Genomic DNA, 21,832 nt, shown 5'->3' with positions numbered 1-21,832 from the left:
AAGCAGTGATGGCCTTGTTGGTTGCAGAGGGATCACTAAGTGTATCCCAGAAGAATGGGAAGGAAGATACTCATTCATATGTTACTTTATTTAAAAAGGTATCAGTGAAAGGATAGGGTCAGGGAAGGCAGGCATTCTGGACTGAGGGAGTTGTGTGAGCAGAAGTCCAGAGACTCGACAAGAGGAGTAGGGTGTTCAAGGGTACAGGGTGCAGGATAGAACGTTGCATAGGACGCACCCTGGGACAGTGGTTGGTGAACAAGTCATCCTGTGCGAGAGCTTTAGCATGGGAAGCAGTCATTCTACCTTTCAACTGTACTCACTTATCCTTAGATATAATGTCTCTGCTGTGGCCGTTTATACCTTTCTTGATGTTTGGACACTTGAAAACCATTTTCTCTTAGATACGATTTTTCTAATACTTGTAATCTTGTAAATATTCAATAATATACAGTGTTACTTTTACTAAGAAAGTCTGATTTTTTTGTATTATTTAAAGCCATTGCCTTTTTTAGACCCATATGTTTCTGATATTTAACCCAGATTATTCTCTCTAATGTTCTTGAAACAAGGAAACAAATGATAATCTTTGACCCTGGAATTGTTATTACTCCCATTTTTGTTTTTTCCTACTACTTCTGTTTTATTTTGTAGTGGGACTTTAGACAGTAATGGCTAAAAGGAGCATGATTTAATTAAGTTCCATTCAGCAACAACAATAATAAATAATAGCATAGAGAAAAAATCTTTTTCCGGAAGGATGTTTTTACAAACAAAGTACATCCCTTTTTATCCACCAGATGGAGTTTACAAATTTGGGTGGAAAGTCTGGTATGACTTTTCCCTCATGACATCCAGCTTGTGTTTATATGTATAAATGTGTGATGACTAATTTAGAAATCTCACTCTTCATTTATTAAATTAGCAGCATTATTTTCCCTGGAATTAATTTCTGCTCTTGCCCAGCATCTCTCTGGTATAGAATTTTCTTAATAGAATAGATTTTCATAAAAGATAAAGACTTGGTTTGTTTTTACTTTAATATTTCTATGTTTTAAAACATTGCCTTTATCAACTACATAAAGGTGTTATGAGGATTAGCATGTTATGAAGTGTTTGATTTTACTATCAATTTCATTTTCCAAGAAAAAACACAAATTATTAGATGTAAGTAGTAAAGTAGCTTGACTTTGAAAAAAATTAGAAGGGAGAATAAATATTTTCAAGTGTTACAGTTTTAAGTTTTGAAGTGTATCTAGTAGAACAAAGTTTTGGGGTTCAGAGGCTGGCCTGCTTCAAGTGATTTTATATGCTGGGGTCTCTTCCCTGATCCTCCTTGCCCAGTGGAGTTTCCCTGCCTCTGTGGTCACACGGGGCAAGCTCACTGTCTTCACAGTCAGGTTGCTCTGAGACTTCAGCTGCCACATGAGATCCTTTGTCCATATTGAAATGCCTGCCTGACAGTGTAGGCTCCATTTTCTTGGCCCAACAAATGAAAATGAAAATTGTGCGATATAGTGCCTTCTGACACATAATTTGCTGTTAGGGTTATCAAGTGCTTTTGTGGCATCCTGGGGTCATGACGTCATTTCTCGTATTCTTAACCTAACACAAATACGATGTTAAGCCTGCCTCACAGTATACTCTAAGAAACCAAGCTAGGATTCCATTTGTTGCATGTCTACAACAAAAATTCAGGAAAATGCTAAGGTGCCACAGCAGTTGTCACAGTTTGCTAGCTTGCATTCCAGAGGAGGTGATTACAGTGGCTTTTCAGATGCCTTTCATCAGGCCTCCACAACCACACAGAGTAAGGCGTATGTGGTCCAGCTATGTGAAAAGGGGATGTCTGAAATAACTAAGAAAAAACTGTTGAAGGAGTATCTTTTATCACCAAGGTTTTTGTAAACAGTTGAAATTACCCTGTAATTATGCTGGTAGATTACAGATGCCAAATAAACAATACAGTGTTTCTAAAGAAAAATAAGGCAAATTTAGGAGCCACTTGTCTTTTAGGAAACCAGTACTGTAAAACATCAAGTCTTAATATGAAAATTTGTGACGTTGTCTTCAGTAGATACCGAGTAAAATGCCTAAGTAGTTTTGATAGCCACACTTCGTATTTCATATTTAAAACTGTGGAAGTAATTTCAATGGTAGAGTTCTACTGTATCTTAAAATGAACTGTTAGATTTGCCACACTTTTATGAGTCACACATACTTAACCAACTAACAGGACATGCAAGAACTTGGTACACATACTCAAATCTTGGTTATCTCAGACATCTGGGAAATGGGATAAATCTTTTCAAAGAAGAAATAATCACTAAGGTGGTATTTGGGAGACAGGATTCTTAATCTCGTCCCTGCCAGACTTTGCAGAACAGCACCCAGAAATCTAAGGACAGTGTTTCTAGGTTTGTAGGACAAATTTTGGGACTCGGTCGTTTAATTGATCTTTTCTGTAGCACACACATAATCATCACTAAGAAATTTTATCTCTGAGCTTTAATCTATTCAACAAAATTTATTAAATGCTCATGATAGGCCAGAGAGCAATGCTACAAAGTATCCCATCATAATATTTATTTTGTAAACACCATCACCATTTGGTCATGTCTTGGTAGGCTTACGGCTTTGTGGGAAAAGTCTGTCTTTTTATGCTGTATTTGTTTTTAGTTATAACTTTATGCCTGCCTTATTTTATTTTCACCAGAGGTTTTCTTCAGATTTATTTCTATTTAACTTCACTACCACTTTTCCTGGCATTATCTTCAATCTTTTCATTTTCTAAACATCCTAAACTCATTCTCCACTGTGCCAACCACACGATATCCAGAATGTCATTCATCAGCATGATGTTCGGGTTCCCCGGCTGATCCAGAGTGCTTATTTAAGGTCAGTGTGCAAATGGCGTGACGAAGGACCAAAGACCCAGAAGACCCTTGACCTTTTTAATTGTTCATTACCCCTAGCAACAGCAGGCTGTACGGCTATTATTTTTTCCTTTAGCAAATGAGTTTTTGTTCTAATTTTCAAATGGTTTAAATTTGGAGATGTTGGGAAATGTTTATTTTGAATTAAGTGGAGGGAATTATACATTTTTCTTAGCTAGCCATTAAAGTTTGTACATTTGGCATTTGAAAGAAGTTTCCATTTAGTTTAAAACTAGCAACTCAGGCCGTAATTATAGTATGTGCTTATGAAACCCTTCCAGCCCGGCTGCACGTGCTCCGTGTTCTTGCACAATTATATAGTCTCGGGAACTTTTCCTGTTTCTGGGGGAATTAGCAAATGCTTCTACTTTTTCATTTTTTGTGTCAAAAGTCATGCTACCGGCTGTTTGCTTTTCATGCCTTGATTCAAAGGATGTTTTTGTCAACAGAATGCTGGACTTCAATACTAGGACTGTTAATATGGACCCTGAGTTGCCAAACAGAGAGAACCGCCTTTCAAGAAAAATTTCCATTCACATTATGAAACAATAACAGGCCTTAAGTTATAGTTAAAGTATTAATACCACTAATGAATGGCACATATATGATAGCCTTGTGGTTTACTTCCTAAAGCGAACAAACATTAAACTCCGTTCCATTATTCTTAATGATGTTTTCATCTTTAAAAACAAAAACAACAAAAAAAAGCATTACTGCAACAGTTGCATGCTTTTAAAAAATTATTTTTCTCAGGTTGCTTTTGTTTTGTCTGAATTTCAAAGTAACATTTCTAGACATGAGAAAAACAAAAACAGACAAACTACAACAAAAGAATGTTGGGGCTGCGGGAGGCGGGGTCGCTGACCTCTCCTGGAGCCTTTCTCTGGTGCTGTGTCTGTAGAGCTGGCCTTTCCAGCAGGTGTCACTGTTTGGCAGCAGCGGGAGGGTGGGGTGAGGAGCAGTTCATCCAACTGATCTTAAAAAGATGCTTTTGCAATACTCTTTGGGAACTTGTTCTACATAAGTTTATCAAAACATTTACTCTTGAAAATCAGGATTGCTGCATTTATACCTCTTTTTTCCCCTCACAAATTTAAATTCACAAACAGTAAAGGAATTCTCCACTTACATAAAGTTTTACTGAGTATTGGAAGAATTTATTTATAGTGAGTGGGGAATGTGTCTAGGGGGTTGTAAGTTAAATAGAACTTTTAAGGGCTATTTATTTATGAATCTCTGAAGCAAGTATATGGGTTCCTTGTGTCTGTTCTGAAGTGCCCTGGTGGGGTGCACGGGGTGAGCCCCAGCTTTATCCTCTTGGAGCATTACAGTAGGCATTGTATTAGCCAAGGAAAGAACAACCGTAACATAATGGGGGAAAGGCCATATATCTTACTGGATTAATGACAGGGCTCCTAAATGTATAAAAACCTTGGTTCTGAATTCTAGCTTTGGTGCCTTCTAGTCTTATGTAAGTTTCTTAACTTATTTGTGGAAGTTTGACCTCAGCTCTGTCACAGGGAGGTGGTTAGGTTAAAACAAGAAGTAGAGTGTAGATGTGGGCAAACGTTGTCTGTAAAGGACCTGATTGGAGATATTTTAAGCTTTTGGGGCCATGCAGCCTCTGTCGTCGCCACTGCACTTTGTGGATGTAGTGTGAAAGCTGCCAGGGACAACACGCAAACAAACGAGCCTGGCTGTGTTCTATTCACATTGTTTACAGGACCAGTCCGGGAGCCACATGAGTCCAGAGGTTGCATTTCCTATGTTCTGCTATTCATAACCAAAAATTATATGATGCTTTTAATGTCTGTACCTATAACCATTCAACTCATGCATATTTATAAGCTAGTGTATCGACCATAATTCATTCTACAGTCGTATTTTTAAAATATGATATTTGAACGTGGAATGTTTGTGCAGGTTGAGGAGACAGCGGGAGCTGGTTTTGAGTCTTGGCACTGACACTTGGTCTGTGGGCTTGACACTTTAAAACAATTTACTATGTTTTTAATTTTTAAACAATTATTGTCTGAGAGTAAGTCAAGTTCTTAATTATGTTTTGGTTGTGATCAAATAGTGCGGGTCTGTATGTACTGCTAAGCCAGTCTGTATGTACTCTGGACATCCATGTAAGGTCCTCTTAGAGTCTAGGTGGCTGGTGGTGGATGGAATAGAGTCATGTGGGCCTGGAGTGTACAGGTGAGTGACATGCAAAAATAGATACAAGGTATACAGTTTTAGGTGGTGAAAATTTTAAGCATGTAGATTGGTTAGGGTATATTTGGGGGAAATTTCCTATGCTTTTAAATTTACCAATGGAAATGTTGGAATTGGTATCTAGAATTAAGTTTCCTCTCAAACAGTAGGAAAGAAAACAACAGCTTATCAGAAGGAGAAGACTACATCAGTAAAAGAGCAGTGGGCAAGCAGACACTGTGCGAGCTTGTCTCAAGGACACAGCCCGTTGGTGTTGGTGAAGTACAGACCTCAGAGCATTGACAAATAGTTTTTAATGGTATTTTTAAACAGGTTGTTTCAGTCTTACAGAAAAGTTGCAAAACTAGTATAGAAAATTCCTGTTACACCCTTTACCCAGCTTCCCGTTATGTTAGCATTCTTACATAACCATTGAACATTTGTCAACACTAAGAAATTAACCTCAACTGAGCTTCCTAACTAAAGTACAGAACTTACCAGGTTTCACCCGTTTTTCCACTCATATTTTTTTCTGTCCCAGGATCTCATTCCAGGATCCCACGTTGCACTTAGTTGCTGTGGTTCCTTAGGCTCCTCCAAGGTGTCCCTTAGTCTTTCTTGCCCTTCATGACCTTGACACTTTTAGTGAGGACTGTCAGTTATTTTGTGGAATGTTTCTCAGTTTGGGTTTTTTGATACATCTTCATGATTGGATTGAGGTTGTGCTTCTTTAGGGAAGTATGATAGGGTGATGTGCTTGTTGTAGCATGCACCAGGGGCTACATTATGTCAGTGCGTATCACTGGTCACGTTAGCCCTCATCACTTGACTAAGGTGGTGTCTGCCAGGACTCTATTGTAAATTTACATGTGTTGCTTTTATAAATATTAAATACTTGTGGGAGATACTTTGAGACTAGGCAGACATCCTGTTTATACACTGATGGACCTCGCCTGTGGGGACTGTTGCTGTGTGTGGTGTTCAAAACTGTTCATTGGAATTTTCTGTGAAGTACCATTTCTCCATTTGTGCACCATCCGTTTATTCATTCCTATCGGTATGGACTCAACATGTGTATTTTATCTTTGGGTTACACTCCATTGGTGTCATTGTTGATTGTGTAGCTCAGGTTCTCATTGGCCATTGAGAGTTCTTCAAGGGCTGTTCCTGTTCTGTTTCAATGTGGCCCCATTTTTTTAAAGCTGCTCTATATAAATGAGAACATGAGTCCATACTGACCATTCCAATTCCATTCAGCAACACGATGTTTATTGCAGCCTTCTCTATTTCCTCCTTTTTCACCTCCAGTGAGAAACCTGATTCTCATCTTCAGTGGGTTCACGTACTTGTTCAACTCTAGTGTGTCTATAAACTAGTTTCAGAAAGCCTAACCCACCTGCGAAAGCACTGTAATTACAGTACAGTGTTTGTGTGTAGCTAGTTTTGTCTTCAGCCTTCACAGTGTCCAGTCAGAATCCTTTGCTAAGGACACCTAGGTCAGGATCTTTCTTCCCATCCCTTCAGTGTGCTGGTATGGGTCATTTGTATTTCAGTTAGAGTCATCTTTCTCGGCTTGCTTTTCATTTTAGATTCCCCCCACATCCTCATTAATTATGTTTTTATTATTTATATACAATAAAATTCTCTTTGTGGTGTGTAGTTCTGTAGTTTTTGACAGATGCATAGAATTATATGTTCGTTCACACAGTTCTATGCAGAACAGTTACTTTTCCCCCTCAAATTCCCATGCCGCTCCTCTAAGAAATGGCTCCCCCACCTAACAGCCCCTAGCAGCCACTGGTCTCTTTTTCTCCCCATCGTTTTGCCTTTTCCAGAGTGTCATATGAAAGGAATCATACAATACGTAGCTTTGGGGGTCTGGCCTCTTTAACTTAGCAAAGTGCATGAAAGATTCATCCATGTTGTTGTGTGAATCAGTAATTCATTCCTTTCTGTTGCTGAGTAGCATTCCACTGTATTGATGTACCCTAATTTGCTATCCCCTGACCAGTTTAAAGACGTCTGGGTGGTTTCCAGTTTTTGGCAATGTAAGTTTCTGTTTCTCTTGGTCTTGATACTAGGAGTGGAATCTCTGGGTTATATGGTTAGTGCACATTTACTTTTGTAAGAAAGCTGTGAAACTGTTTTCCGAAGTGGCTACATCTTTTACATTCTCATCAGCAATGTATGAGTCTGATTGCTGTGCAGCCTTACCGGCAGCCTTACCAATACATTTTAAAAATACATTCTAATAAGTATGCAATGGTATTTCATTGTGGTTTTAATTTCATTTCCCTCCTGATTGTTGATGCTGAGCATCTATTAATGTGCTGTTTGCCTTCCATGAGGCTTCTTTGGTGAAGTATCTGTTCAGAAATTTTGGCCATCTTTTAAAGCGGGTTGCTTTCTTACTGTTCAGTTTTGATAGTCTTTTCATATATTGTGGATATAATCCCTTTGTCAGAAAAGTGACTTATAGATGTTTTCTCCCAGTCATTTGCTTGTCTTATTGTTGTCTTTTGCAGTGTTTTCCTCAAAGTTAATTTTTTAATATTAATAAAGCCCAGCTTATCAATTTTTTTTCAAAAGCACAATTGATTGTGCTTTTGGTGTCATATGTAAGAAATCTTTGTCTAATTCAAGGTCACACAGATTCCTACAGCATTTAACAAGTTGTATAGTTTTATATATTGGGTTGGCCAAAAAGTTCATGTGTATTTTTCTGTAAGATGGCTGTAGTAGTGCTTAGTTGTCTTTAACTACATTTGAAACAATTTTGTATTATAACAGCTGTCATATCAGCATGCATTAAAAAAAACTTAACAAAATTGGTGAATTTTTGTGTAGCCATTTTAAGACTGAAGATGGAAGAAAATATGCACCATTTATGGCATATTATGTGTTATTACTTCAAGAAAGGTAAACACACAACTGAAATGCAAAAAAAAAAGATTTGTGCAGTGTATGGAGAAGGTGCTGTGACTGATCAAATGTGTCAAAAGTGGTTTGCGAAGTTTCCTGCTGGAGATTTCTCCCTGGATATTGCTCCATGGTTGGGTAGACTAGTTGAAGTTGATAGTAATCAAATCAAGACATTAATTGAGAACAATCAACATTATACCACATGGGAGATAGCTGACATACTCAAAATATCCAAATCCATAAAGTTATTGGTGAAAATGAGAAATGTGTCTTTTATTTTATACAAAATAATAAATGGACTTTTTGTCCAAACAAATAGTACATTTAGGTCTATAACCTATTTTGAATTACTGTATTAGATGTAAGGTAAGGTATGTATCAGTGTTCGTTTTTTGGTATTTGGATGTCTACTGGTTTTATCACCATTTGCTGGAAGGATTATTCTTTCTTCATGGAATTGCCTTTGTCAGAATTTTAGCTCACTGCATCTGTGTGGGTCTTCACCTCTGGTCTCTGTCTTCCGAGCCGCTGCCCCCTCTGACTGTCCTCCGGTACCATCCTGTCTCTAGTGTGAGTCCTTCGGCTTTTCTCCTTCTTCAGAGTTGTTTCAGGTCTTTTAGTTTCTTTTCTTTTTCCATAGAAATTTTAGAATCAGGGTGTGAATATGTGCAAAATTCTTGTGAGATTTTTAAATGAAATTATAGATCAAGGTGGGGAGAGATGCTGTCTTAATGTTGAGACTTCCAATCTATGAATAAGGTATGTCCCTTTGTTTATTTCCCATCTTCGGCTTCTTTAACCAGTGTTTTGTGGTTTTCAATAGACAGATCCTGTACTTTTAAAAATTTATACTTAATACTTCATTCTTTTGGTTTTATTATAAATAATATTACATTTTTAATTTTGAATTCCAGTTCATTGGTAGAGCATAGAGTTTTTCATAGATTTCCTTACTATCCTTTTAATGTTTGTAGGATCTTTATTGATATGTCCTCTCTTTCTTGCCTATTGTTGGTAATTTATTTTTTCTTGGCCTATATTACCAGAGGTTTATCAATTGTATTGATTCCCCCCAGGGTCCATCTTTTGGTTTCATTGACTTTCTCTACTTTTCTTTGTCAGTTTTATTATTTCTGTTTTCATCTTTATTATGTCCTTCCCTCTTGCTTTGGGGCTTATTTTTTCTGATTTCTAAAGGTGATAACTCAGATTATTTCTTTGAGGCTTTTCATAATTTCTAATAAAAGCATTTTTTATAATAACTCTAGCTACATGCCACAAATTTTGACTGTTACATTTCATCCAGTTCAAAATATTTCTAACTTTTCTTTGGTATTTTCTCTTTGGACCCATGATTATTTAGAAATGTGGTACTGAATTCTGAAATCTTTGGGGATTTTTCAGATGTCTTCTTTTTTTTTTTAAATACATTTATTGATTATGCTATTACAGTTGTCCCATTTCCGCCCCCCACTCCACTCCATCCTGCCCACCCCCTCCCTCCCACATTCCCCCCCTATAGTTCATATCCATGGGTCATACTTATAAGTTCTTTGGCTTCTACATTTCTTTCACTATTCTTACCCTCCCCCTGTCTATTTTCCACCTATCATCTATGCTACTTATTCTCTGTACCATTCCCCCCTCTCCCCCTTCCACTCCCCTATTGACAACCCTCCATGTGATCTCCATCTCTATGGTTCTGTTCCTGTCCTAGTTGTTTGCCTAGTTTGCTCTTGTTTTTGTTTTAGGTGTGGCCGTTAATAACTGTGAGTTTGCTGTCATTTTTACTGTTCCTATTTTTTATCTTTTTTTTCTTAGGTAACTCCCTTTAACATTTCATATAATAAGGGCTTGGTGATGAACTTCTTTAACTTGACTTTATCTGAGAAGCACTTTATCTTCCCTTCCATTCTAAATGATAGCTTTGCTGGATACAGTAATCTTGGATGTAGGTCCTTGCGTTTAATCTTGGGGAATGCAATGATGATGTGCCTTGGTGTGTTCCTCCTTGGGTCCAGCTTCTTTGGGACTCTCTGAGCTTCCTGGACTTCCTGGAAGTCTATTTCCTTTGCCAGATGAGGGAAGTTCTCCTTCATTATTTGTTCAAATAAGTATTCAATTGTTTGTTCTTCCTCTTCTCCTTCTGGCACCCCTATCATTTGCATGTTGGAACGTTTCAAGATGTCCTGGAGGTTCCTAAGCCTCTCCTCATTTTTCCGAATTCTTGTTTCTTCATTCTTTTCTAGTTGGATGTTTCTTTCTTCCTTCTGGTCCACACCGTTGATTTGAGTCCCAGTTTCCTTCGCATCACTATTGGTTCCCTGTACATTTTCCTTTGTTTCTCTTAGCATAAGCTTCATTTTTTCATCTGGTTTTTGAACAGATTCCACCAATTCTGTGAGCGTCTTGATAACCAGTGTTATCTCTTCCTCACTTAGTTGTATTTTTTCTGGAGCTTTGAAGTGTTCTGTCATTTGGGCCATTTTTTTTTTTTCTTGGCTCGTCTGTTACTTAAAGGGGCGGGGTAACGCTGGTTGCTGAGCTGTGAGGCTGTACGTGGGGGAGGGGCCGAGAGGGAGCAATGGTGCCCGCCTCACTCTCCTCCATATTTCAATCTTTCACTCCCATACCCGCAATCAAACTGGGCCCCTCTGGTGCTGGTTCCGGAGTGGGTGGGCTTGTGCACACTCTAGGCCCCTGTGGGTCTCTCCAATGACCTCTCCTGTGAGGCTGGGTGTCTCTCCTGCTGCTGCCCCAACCCCCACGGGCGTTTTCAATCAGAGGTTTGAGGCTTTATTTCCCTGCACTGGAGCCCTGGGTTGTGCGGTCTGCTTCGCTCCCCGGCGTTTGTCCAGTTTATCTGTGCGTGAATGTGGGGCCACCAGGCGCTACCCACCGCTCTGCCTGCCCCGCTCTCCGCCACTCTGAGTCCAGCCCTCTCGGTTTATCTGTGCTAGTGGTCGGACTGCCTGCCCTGTTCATCCCACACTCCGCCAGTCTCAGTCCCACCACGGCCACAGGAGTCCTCTCCACCCTGGTGCCCGTCTCCGCCCCTCCTACCAGTCTGGATGAATGTTTATTTTCTATTTCCTTGGTGTCGGACCCCCTTGCCGTTCGATTCTCTGTCAGTTCTGGTTGTGCGAGGAGGCGCAGTGTGTCTACCTACGCCGCCATCTTGGTTCTCCCCCCAGATGTCTTCTAATTATTAGTTTCTAGCTAGCTTAATTCTGTTTTCATACAAAAGCATTCTCTATGTGATTTCTATCCATTTAACTATGTCGAGGTTTGTTTTGCAGCTCGGAATCTGATACGGTATTGGCGAATGTTCCACATTCATGAATGAGGAGAGTGTATTGTGCTGTTGGCGGGGGAGGCCTTCCTTAAATGTCAGTCAGTGCTGGTCATGTTTTCCAGGTTTTCTGTGTTCTTACTGATTTCCTAAATACTTACTTCATCAATTACTGAGAGTGGATTATTGAAGTTTTCACCTATGACTGTGTATTTATTACTTTTTTTCCATTTTAGCCTTATTTTGAGCTGTGGTTAGTGGCTGCACACTTGTGACTGTTATATGTTCAAAGAGTTAACCCCTTTATCATTAATTATATAATTTCCCTATTTATCTGTGATAATATTCCTTGTTCTGAAGTTTACTTTGTCTGGTGTTAGTATAGGTTTTGTTTTTCCCTAGCTATATTTTAGTTAATGATTTAGGGGATATCTTTCTCCAAACTTTATTTTCATTCTATTTATATCTTTTTATTTAAAATGGATTTCTTCTACACATTACCTATCTCAGACTTGCTTTTTTATCCAGTCTGGCAGTCTCTCTCTTTTAACTGATGTGTTAGACCAGCAGCTTTCAACCTTTTTAATCTCATTGAACATTAAAAATCTGTAGCACAACAAAAAAATGTATTATATTTCTTGCCAATCTGGCAAAAAAAAATTGATATAATTTTGATACATTCACATCAGAATGAATGTTTGGCTGTTGTCACTTTTTTTATTTGACAATCCAAGGGAAAAGGAGGGGTCAGTGCCCCTGACTAAAGAGTCAGGTGTTGCGCGTTTTAAAAATTCTTTCAGCACACCAGTTGAAAATTGCTGTGCTAGACCATTCCTTTTGATGTTCATGCAGTTGGATTAGAACTTACCATTTTATCTCATCCGCTACTTTTTATTTGTTTTTTTTGTTTGTTTTCTTTTTATGCCTTAATTGAGCTTTTTATTTTATTCTATTTTATCATCTACATTGACTTGTTGCTTATACCCTTTAAAAGTTTTAGTTGTCTTCTTTGACGTAATGTTACATTGTTTCACATGTAGTGTAAAGACTGTGTAAGGGCACATTCACAATTCCTCTGTACCCTGTGTGTGGGGTTGTACTGTCTTTTACGTTTGCAACATGTGCCATAAACACACAGTGCACTGTTACAGTTTCACCATGAAAATTCACTTAGCTTTTAGAGCAGGCATTTTACATTTTTTTAAAATAATTTTACCTTGATTTATTCTATTTCTGATGCTCTTTGTTTTTCTTCTGTACATCCAAGTTTCCATTTGCTACCATATTTTTTCTGCCTAAGGAGCTTTCTTTAACATTTATTGTCATGTAGGTCTGCAGGCAGTGAATCAATCCTCTGTTTTGTTTTTCTAAAAGAATCTGTATTTTCTTCCATCTTGGAAAATTATTTTCAGTGGGGATAGAATTCTGAGTTTGACAGTTTTCTTGTTACTGTGTTTTTCATTTGTAAAATTTTATTTCATTCTTTTTTGTAGTTTACATTTCTCATCTTAAATTCCCTTTTGATATTGTATGTTGTCCACCTTTCTTTCCCTTTGACACTTTTAACATACTAATCATAATTATTTTAAATTCTCTAACAGTTGTAACACTTGTGTCATATTGACTGGTTCTGACTGCTTTTTCTCTTCTGGGAATGTTTTTTTCTCACCATGTGTCCCTTGTAATCTTTGTTGAAAGCTTGACATCATATACAAGGTAGTGTAGACTAATGGAAACAGTGTTTATGCCTAGCAATGGCCATGCTTCTCCTTCTGCTAGGCCTTTAGTGTGGCAGTTTTTCTAGTTAGAGTTGGACTGGGCTTGAGAGATTTCCTGTTGCTGTGGTTCCCTTAGTGCACCAGAGGCTTCCAATTCCTGTAGAGATACCTTGTGTTTGCAGTGGAGGATGAATTACAAGACCAACGCCTTTTCAGTTCCAGTTCTAGGCCTTCCCTTTGTATAGCACCTCACAGAGGGTCGCTCTACACATTCTTGTTCTGCTGCCTCTCTCCTGGCAGTATTTTGTTACCAGTCACTTAAAGCTCTTTAGCTCGGTAGTAGGGAGTGAAGAGATTGTATGTCATCGCTGTTGTTATCCAGCCTCAGTCTTCTAAATGTAGCACGTGCTTAAGTTTGTGGGCTCTGGCAATTCATTCTCCCCTCTTCCAGCTGTTGTGATGGACTCACCTGGTAATCTGTTCCTCCTCAAGAAGTAGAGGTGTATTTTTTCTAATATTCGTTTCCTTTCCTCCCTCTAGTGAGTTTCCACCTATGTCCTGATAAGGACAACCATGTGTATTGCTTTTCCCAGTACAGGATAAGGTTTTTCTTCTGTAGTGCAGAGAGAGGAGATGGACCCAGGTGGAATTCCTTGCCCCTCCTACGTGGCTGCTGCTCCTCTTCTCCCAGATCTCACCACAGTGGACACTGAGTGCTCTCATGTGTGAGCGCTTGAGTGGGATTTATAACATAGAGCCTGCAGGAGAGTTTAACCCTAGACGATATACACAGTCTCGCCAGCCCACACTTCATTCTGACCAATCCTTCAGCTTTTTAACAGATGCCCGTTGCCCAGTGTCCTGTGGCATCTACCCCGATGACGTAAGCGGTGTCTTCACTTTTCCTACACACACACACTGTCTCTGCTTAGAGTTTGGGCTGTTGCATTATCTGGGCCTTGACCTTTGCAATGGGTTTGGAAAAGTCATAAATTTAAAGTTAGGCCCTCCCTAATTAGACCTTGTAGCAGGTTGTCCCTTAATGAAATCAGCCCTTTCTTAATTCCCTGTTCTACCAGTCACCCACTTTCTGCTTTTATTTCCTACTTTCCCCTTTAAAAGAAAAAGTGACTCTAAAAATATATCTGATTTGGCACTAATGTAGCAAATTCAAAACAAATTGGGAATGGCCTTCTAATTTGAGAATTTCAAACATCAGAGTACAGGACGAGGAATCAGGACTTTTACCCAGAAGTCACCTGTCCCATTTCTATTGTACGCACCTGATAGGACTCAGTTAATCAATATTATTTATTTATTGTTTTACAACAAAACAGTAGAACCCTTAAAACAAAAAGCTTATGAAGTCACATATTAAAAGAACCTAAATGCGTGTATTTTACCTTGGAATATTTTAGTTATAAAAGCAACACATATTGAGATAAACAACATAAAAGTTCTAGTATGTCCGACCCTAGAAATAACTACCTGTAATGTTGGTAGTTATTTCATCTGAAACTTTTCTGTAAGAGTTTATCTTTGTCATATAGAAGAAGTGATAAGTTAAATACGCAGACCACTTGGGAAGGCCAGGAAATGTACTGATTGCCTGTTTCTCTGTTTACATTTTTTTCTCTTCAAAAACATATGTGTGGATGCAGACTGTGTCACAGCCAAGCTGACATTGTCTGATACCTGCTTCACTACAGCTCAGTGAGAACGAAATGTGGTAGATGTTTTGTATTCTTTCCTAACTTTTTAAAGTTTTATTTTCTAAGGGAAAGAGCCTCTAATTTTGCAAGATGTTGAATAGGTAAGGTTTATGAGCTTATGAGAATTTGGAGACTTCCCTGGACCATCTTGAATATTCCTTGTTAGGCACAGTCTCACATGAGATTATGAGGCTGATAGGAATGACTTTTAGTTAATGTTCCCCTCCTTGTTGAGGAGTGGGTTGAGTCATCACAGAAAAAAAAAAAATTATGGGAAAATTTAGCACCCAAGTGAAAAGAAAAAAAGTAGAAGGAGGCTTAAATATAAGAGAATATTATTCTCTACTCGGAGGACAAATGCAAACATGTCTTAAAATATTATTTAAGTATTAAAGAAAATCATTTGGTTTATAAATATGAAATGCTGTCAGGTGTTTTAAAATTTGTCACTAAAAGATAAATACCAAGAAGTGGATATAAAAAAGGAGCTCAGGAAAATAATTTCATTGAAATCTGTTAAACTTTTTAATACAGTTCAGTCTTCTTTGGGGGATTTCACAAGTATAATATTTAAGGCCTTTATTTCTGATTTTTTTATGTCAACCCTCTGCCTCTCTACTCTTTGGTGGCTCATTCCACGTTCTACATCCCCAACAAAGCCCCTCCTGGTCATGCCACTCTCTGTTAGTGCCTCACTTCTCTGATTCCTGCCGGGCTGAGGGACTCATTCTTCCCACATCATTCTCCTCAACTAAATTGCAGGCTTTCTGTGGGTAGAGTTCTTGTCTTTTACACTTCTCACAATATTGCCAAGCTTTTAAAAAAATAAAAGATTGCCTTTTTCCAGTTGTAAAACATTCTATAACGTACCCTCTTGGTTGTTTTTATTAGATGATAGACAAAGATTCAGTTTTGAGCGGTCTGGGTACGATCTTGAAGAATCCGATGGCCCAGATGAGGATGATAATGAAAACGAAGATGATGATGAAGACAGCCAGGCTGAATCAGTTCTGTCGGCAGCTCCCTCTGTTGCAGCCAGCCCACAGCATCTTCCTTCTAGAAGTAGCCTTCAGGACTCCATGAGTGCTGACGAGGACATCAGGATTACCGATTGCTTTTCTGGGGTACACGTGGACCCAATGGACATTCTGCCTAGAGCACTGCCCACCAAGATGACTGTACTTAGTACAGTGCAGTCAGACCACAGTAGGAAGGCAGAGTCCCCAGTGAGGACTACGCCGCATGCTGTGAAAGATGAGGATGAAATAGCTGTTCCTGTAGATTCTTCTAGGTCACCTGAAACTGTTCACAGGTCTCCTCCATGTCATCAAATGTCTGTAGACTACCCTGATTCAGAAGAAACTCTGAGAACGCCTGTGGCAGGAAAGGCTGTTGCTTTAACACAGGTAAACGGTTTGTTGTTTTCCTTTGTTTGTGTATGGGGAGCCTAATGGCTTGAGAAAATAATGCACTTAATTTATTAATTTATGGCTAAATCAGTTTTTTTAAAGTGTTTTCTTTGTTTTATTTAAGGGCAAAAGATACTTATTTTCTTCAGATTCTTATTAGGTATTTTAACCAGAGTTCACATATTGTATTATAAATCTTTGAAAGAACCAAATGGATCTATTAACATATACTCATTTATTATTATTTCCTTTTTTTTACATCTTGAAATAAAAAATGTGTGTGTCCCTATTGAGAACGTGAATCTTGGACATGTTTATCCCATGGCTACTCGAACTTGTTTTCCGCCGGCATTGATTGATACAGTGGATTTGCACTAGATTATCCGAACAGTTTGCACTTTCTCTCTGTTGGCAAAACAGCTACCAGTTTCTATGGCAAAGTTAATAGGACCCCCAAAAAACACATCAATAAGTTCACTTTGCTTGAATGATCAAATTGTGGTGGCAGCTTGGGAAAACTTCCAGCCCAAGAACTACCTCAGGCCTCAGGGCCAGACACAACAGGCCTTGGAAAGTCACCCTCAGGGCGTTTATGCCTGGTGGCTGAGGGGGAGTGTCTAATTCTGTGAGGAGTGCATTTTTCTGTCACTGACAGTTCTCTGTCCTTGGTACGCATTGACAATTGCCCTCGGGTTTATTTCTTCGTGTGGCAGATTTCGGTTTACTAGGCAGCACTGGAGAAAAATAAAAAGACTATGAAACCTTGGATTTCTGTAGACTATCCTAAATAATGTAACTAAATCACATTAACATTTAAATTAAACTATATTAATATTTAGATTGAATTTTGATATAAATTAGTGTAGCTCTATTATACGAGTATCAAGAAAAAGCTAATATTTTAATGATAATCTTGGGTGGATGAGAAGATAAGGAAGATTTATTACTACTTATAAATTTCATTACTTTCATATAAGTAATGAAATTTACTTGCACTCTCGGTTACCTGCACTCTCGAGCTTCTCTGTCCCAAAATCTCTCACACACCTGCCAGTGCCTAGAAATCTGGTTTTCAGTAGACATTTCATAAACTTATAAATGGATGAAAGACTGAACAAATGAACAATTACAGACCTTTTTATTAATGCCAACTCTTTATTTCATAAATGAATGATTTCCCAGTTAATTTTTTCCTGAGTTGATGCTTATTTCAACTAGTATCTCAATTTCTCCGTGATGCCCCATCTTTAAAATAGGGTGGAGCTGGTGGTGCCAGCAATGAAAACAGCAACAAAAGCTGAATGTAATTATGGCCACATCCCAGGATTAATTTCAGTATGAATGAGAGAATATCCAGGAAATTTAAAAAATGCAAAAGTACTATACAAAAATGTACTGCTGTTATTTGCACTAGAAAATAAAAGGATTTACAGTGCAATAGAGTTTTGCTATTGGAAATTTATTTTTTTAATCACAATAGAAATTTTAGCAAAGTCATACTTTTATAAAATCAAATATGCGTCCTTTCACGTCACTGCTAGGAAGTGTACTGCTAAGAATAGCATTTTAGCTCAGGACTAAGAAAGCTCTGCCCTGAAAGGATTCTTCTCTCTTGTCTTTTAGAACACATCCTTTGGGAGATCTCCCGCTGCAGCCGAGCACAGCCCTCGGACAGTAGCAGCAGTTCCTTCAGTGGCCTCGCTGCAGCCTGACACCCAGGAGCAGAAGCAGCAAATCACTCTCCCACCGACTCCAGGCCTGCCTTCTCCCCAGACTCATCTGTTTAGCCACCTTCCTTTGCATTCCCAACAGCAATCAAGGACACCTTACAATATGGTTCCAGTTGGGGGAATCCACGTGGTACCTGCTGGCCTCACATACTCTACATTTGTACCCATTCAAGCTGGGCCAATGCAACTTACAATTCCTGCCGTCAATGTAATTCACAGAACTGTGAGTACTCCTGCAGATACGATCACAGAAGTTTCTGGCACTACAAATCCCACGGGAGTGGCTGAATTAAGCAGCGTCGTGCCATGTATTCCCATTGGCCAAATCCATGTGCCAGGCCTTCAGAACCTCAGTGCACCTGGCTTGCAGTCACTTCCGTCCCTGAGCATGGAAGCCGTCAACATCTTAGGCCTCGCCAACACAAACATTGCCCCGCAGGTGCACCCACCAGGGCTGGCTCTCAATGCTGTGGGACTGCAGGTGTTGACTGCAAACCCTTCATCACAGGGCAGTACCAACCCTCAGGCACACGTCCCCAGCCTCCAGATCTTGAACATCGCATTGCCTACTTTAATTCCCTCAGTTAGTCAAGTAACCGTGGATGCACAGGGAGCTCCTGAAGGACCAGCTTCCCAAAGCAGAGCACGTGAGGCACACCCCAAGCCAACTTCTGTAACCAGTGGGCTTCAGGGCAGCAGGACCGCGTCTCCTCAGGAGTCACCTCAAGCACAGCAGGAAAATGCAAAAAACATGCTGGATCCACCTGTCCCTATAAGAGGCCATGCGAGACTTGATGGCTGTGGTAAAATGGACACAGGAAAGGCTGCCTCAGTCAATCATGTGAAGCCCAAGCATGAACTCCCTTCAGTTCAGGGCAAAGCAGCATCCAGGTCGGAGTCTCTACTGAAGGCTCATCCGAAAGATTTCCCAGAGCTGTCAGGCCAGCAGACTCTCCCTCCAGACAGGCAGGTGCCCAGGCCCAAGGCCTTGCGCCACAGGCAGGCCACTGCGCAGTTCAGTGACGTGAGTAGTGACGATGACGAGGACAGGCTTGTGATAGCAACCTAGTGGTTTTTTCCTTTCAGAACAACGTAGGGGTTTTGTTTTTGGTTTTTTTGTTTTGTTTTTTATATAACACTTAAAGGTTTCTTTAAAAACTTTGCTTCCCTTAAAGCACATTTTTCTGACATAAACTCATGACTAATCTTTGTGCAATCATGAATTTTTGACCAATAATTGTTTTGTGTCAGCTCCAGCCATTTTTGTACATGTTGTATAGACAATTGTGCCTTTTAGGAGTTTTATGTTTAGAAACTGTACAGATTGTTGAATATCTATATATATATAAAATATATATTATATATATATATATGAAAACCAGGTAGTTATTTGTGTTTGGTAAGAAAAACTTGTCAAATCAACTGATTAAATTATATGTTGCACTGTTAAGTATAAATTTTTATGGCTGTGGGGCAGAGTATCTGTGTATAAATTAGTATGTAAACTCCATATTTATTGTATTCATATTAGTCTTTGAAAATGGGTCTGTCCTTCTGTGTAAGACAGTAACTTTACACTTCAGACAGATTTTCTGTTATGAAATGTTTCAGTAAAATATTGTTTACTGACTTTACATTGCTTTGGTTGTGCCTTCTTTATTACTATCTAGTGATCAGTCATCCGCATTCAGAAAATAGCCCTAGGTTACATTCTTTCCATACTCAACCACTACCCATGTTTTTGAGAAAGTGGGGGTGGGGGGCATTAGTGGTGTTACCACCATGTGAAACTCACCAAAATCCAGACAGCTGGGAGGCCTAATTTTCTTATTTGTGATGAGCAATTCAGTAACAAGTAACTTAATAGAAAAATAAGCCAGGCGGTGAAAGACAAATACCATATGATCTCACCTATAAGTGGAACCTAATCAACAAAACAAATAAGCAAGCAAAATATAACCAGAGCCTTTGAAATAAAGAACAAACTAACAGTAAACAGGGGGAGGTGGGAGAGGAAAGGGGGAAAAGTTGTGGAGGAGCATGTATAAAGGACACATGGACGAAGCCAAAGGGGGTAGGATTGAGGGTGGGAGGTGGGGATGGCTGGGGTGGGGGGAATGGTGAGGGGAAAATGGAGACAACTGTACTTGAACAATAAGAAAAAAAATCAGTATTTTAAGAACAGTTAAAGTATTTATAGCATATAGTCTCAAGTGGGCAAAGTTCCTAAATGTTGGTATGATGATTTCTGGTAAATGTACAATCAGTTACAAAACTTCTAAGTTACTTACATGACTCACTTTAGTAAAGATCCTTCCTGTCTCGAGAGGCCTAACTACCCTTAACTCATTCAGAAAAATGGGGCGGGGAACCCACAATAACCACTGTAGTGATTTGCATTATTACGTAAGCATTACAGATAACTAGATTTGTGAGAAAACACTTTAAATATTGGAATTTAAATATTTAGCACATTATTAAATCAACATATTCACATTTTTTTAAATGTGCTTCATGAAAATTTCAGGGATAGGAAGCTGGTGAAACCAGACAGCATGGGGACCCAGTGATGCCACTTCTGGGAATATATTCAAAGAAACCCCAACCACTAATTCATAAGAACATGTGCATCGCAGTGTCATTTACAGAGGCCAAGATAGGAAATAGTCCAGGTGTCCGTCCACATACGGGTGGATAAGAATGTTGTAATACATATAGAATGGAATATTATTTGATCATAAAAAATGAAATCTTACTATTTGTGACAGCATGGATTTACCTAGAGCAGCTATTTTCAACTTTTTTCATTTCATGGTACACCAAACTACTAAAATTCTGCAGTACATAAAAAATACATTTTTTGCCAATCTGACAAAAAAATAGGTATAATTTTGATTCATTCACGCCGAACAACTATTATTGTGTTGTCTGTTATCATTTTTTTATTTGACAATCTAAGGGAAAAGAAGTTCCTTGCCCCTGACTAAATAGGTATTATGTGTTTAAAAAAAATTTTTTTCCCATGGACATTGGCTTTATTTGGGAAATGTTGGGGGAAGAGAGGGAGGAGCTAGAACTAATAGGTACGTGGCAGGACAGGCTTCTCAACTTGCTTTTTAATTGAGTGCATGTTGCCTGGAGATCAGGATGAGTGAGAACAGCTGTAGAAGTTAGAGGAGAGGAAAAGGGGAAGTCATGGAACGGACACTTTCGTTAGGGAAGGCAGCCAGGACCAAGATATGGGGACTGGGCGCTGAGAGGGAAGGTGCCTTTCATGTACTGAGACTCAGCCAAGGTCACTGGTTGATACCCTTTCTGCCCTGTCCCAGCTCCTGGCCCAGATGCCTGCCCTTCTAGCTCCCTCAACGTCCTTTGGAGATGTTAGGTAGCAGCTAGGAATGAGTGGCTGAGGGGAAATAAAGCAGGGCCCTCGCCATTACAGTCTAACAAAGAACTTAAGACAGGGCTAGAAACAAAAGGGAGACGTGTCACCAATCAACTCAGCAGTCCAGAGCCCGGTTCAATAAGACTGCCAGGTGTTTCAAAGATCACAAGCAAAGATAGTGCAGGAGGACAGTGCTAGGACTGTGCTAGTCTCAAGTTTCCTTGAGACTGTACTAGGAAAGGGAGCCTCTGTAACAATTTCAGTAACTAGACAAAAAGCCTTTACTAAGAAAGCAAGCCTTTGTATTAATCCCATGGTCTAGAAGCAGAAGGAGGGGTACCTGGAAGCTAGCTAAAGCATATAACCCCTGAACCCCAATAGTCAGGGCACTTGGATTAGCTGACGGCCTGTTTGTAGCTTTTTGCTCATGTGTTTCATAAATAAATTTGTTATTTCTATTAAAAGTGTTTGTCTCTCACTTGAATTTGTCTCTTGTGAGCAAGACAAGAACCAAGGCGGGAGAGAGCCC

The 21,832-nt window shown here is 39.2% G+C and overlaps 1 protein-coding gene across 6 annotated transcripts in view; it reads left to right on the top strand.

Annotated features, from left to right (window-relative positions):
- The window catches only part of HIVEP1 (HIVEP zinc finger 1), a 143,874-nt gene extending 124,193 nt beyond the window's left edge, over positions 1 to 19,681 (top strand). For all 6 annotated transcript variants that reach the window (XM_071220969.1, XM_024565617.4, XM_053920275.2 and 3 more), the window contains 2 exons: positions 15,671 to 16,185; positions 17,812 to 19,681. In XM_071220969.1, coding sequence (XP_071077070.1) covers positions 15,671 to 16,185; positions 17,812 to 18,987 — 1,691 coding nt within the window. In that variant the 3' untranslated portion in view covers positions 18,988 to 19,681. The remainder of the gene's footprint in view (positions 1 to 15,670; positions 16,186 to 17,811) is intronic.
- The last annotated feature ends 2,151 nt before the right edge of the window (positions 19,682 to 21,832 follow it).

Source organism: Desmodus rotundus, chromosome 3 (genome assembly GCF_022682495.2).
Source record: "Desmodus rotundus isolate HL8 chromosome 3, HLdesRot8A.1, whole genome shotgun sequence".
Taxonomy (NCBI): Eukaryota; Metazoa; Chordata; class Mammalia; order Chiroptera; family Phyllostomidae; genus Desmodus; species Desmodus rotundus.
This window is presented reverse-complemented; position numbering and strand designations above follow the sequence as displayed.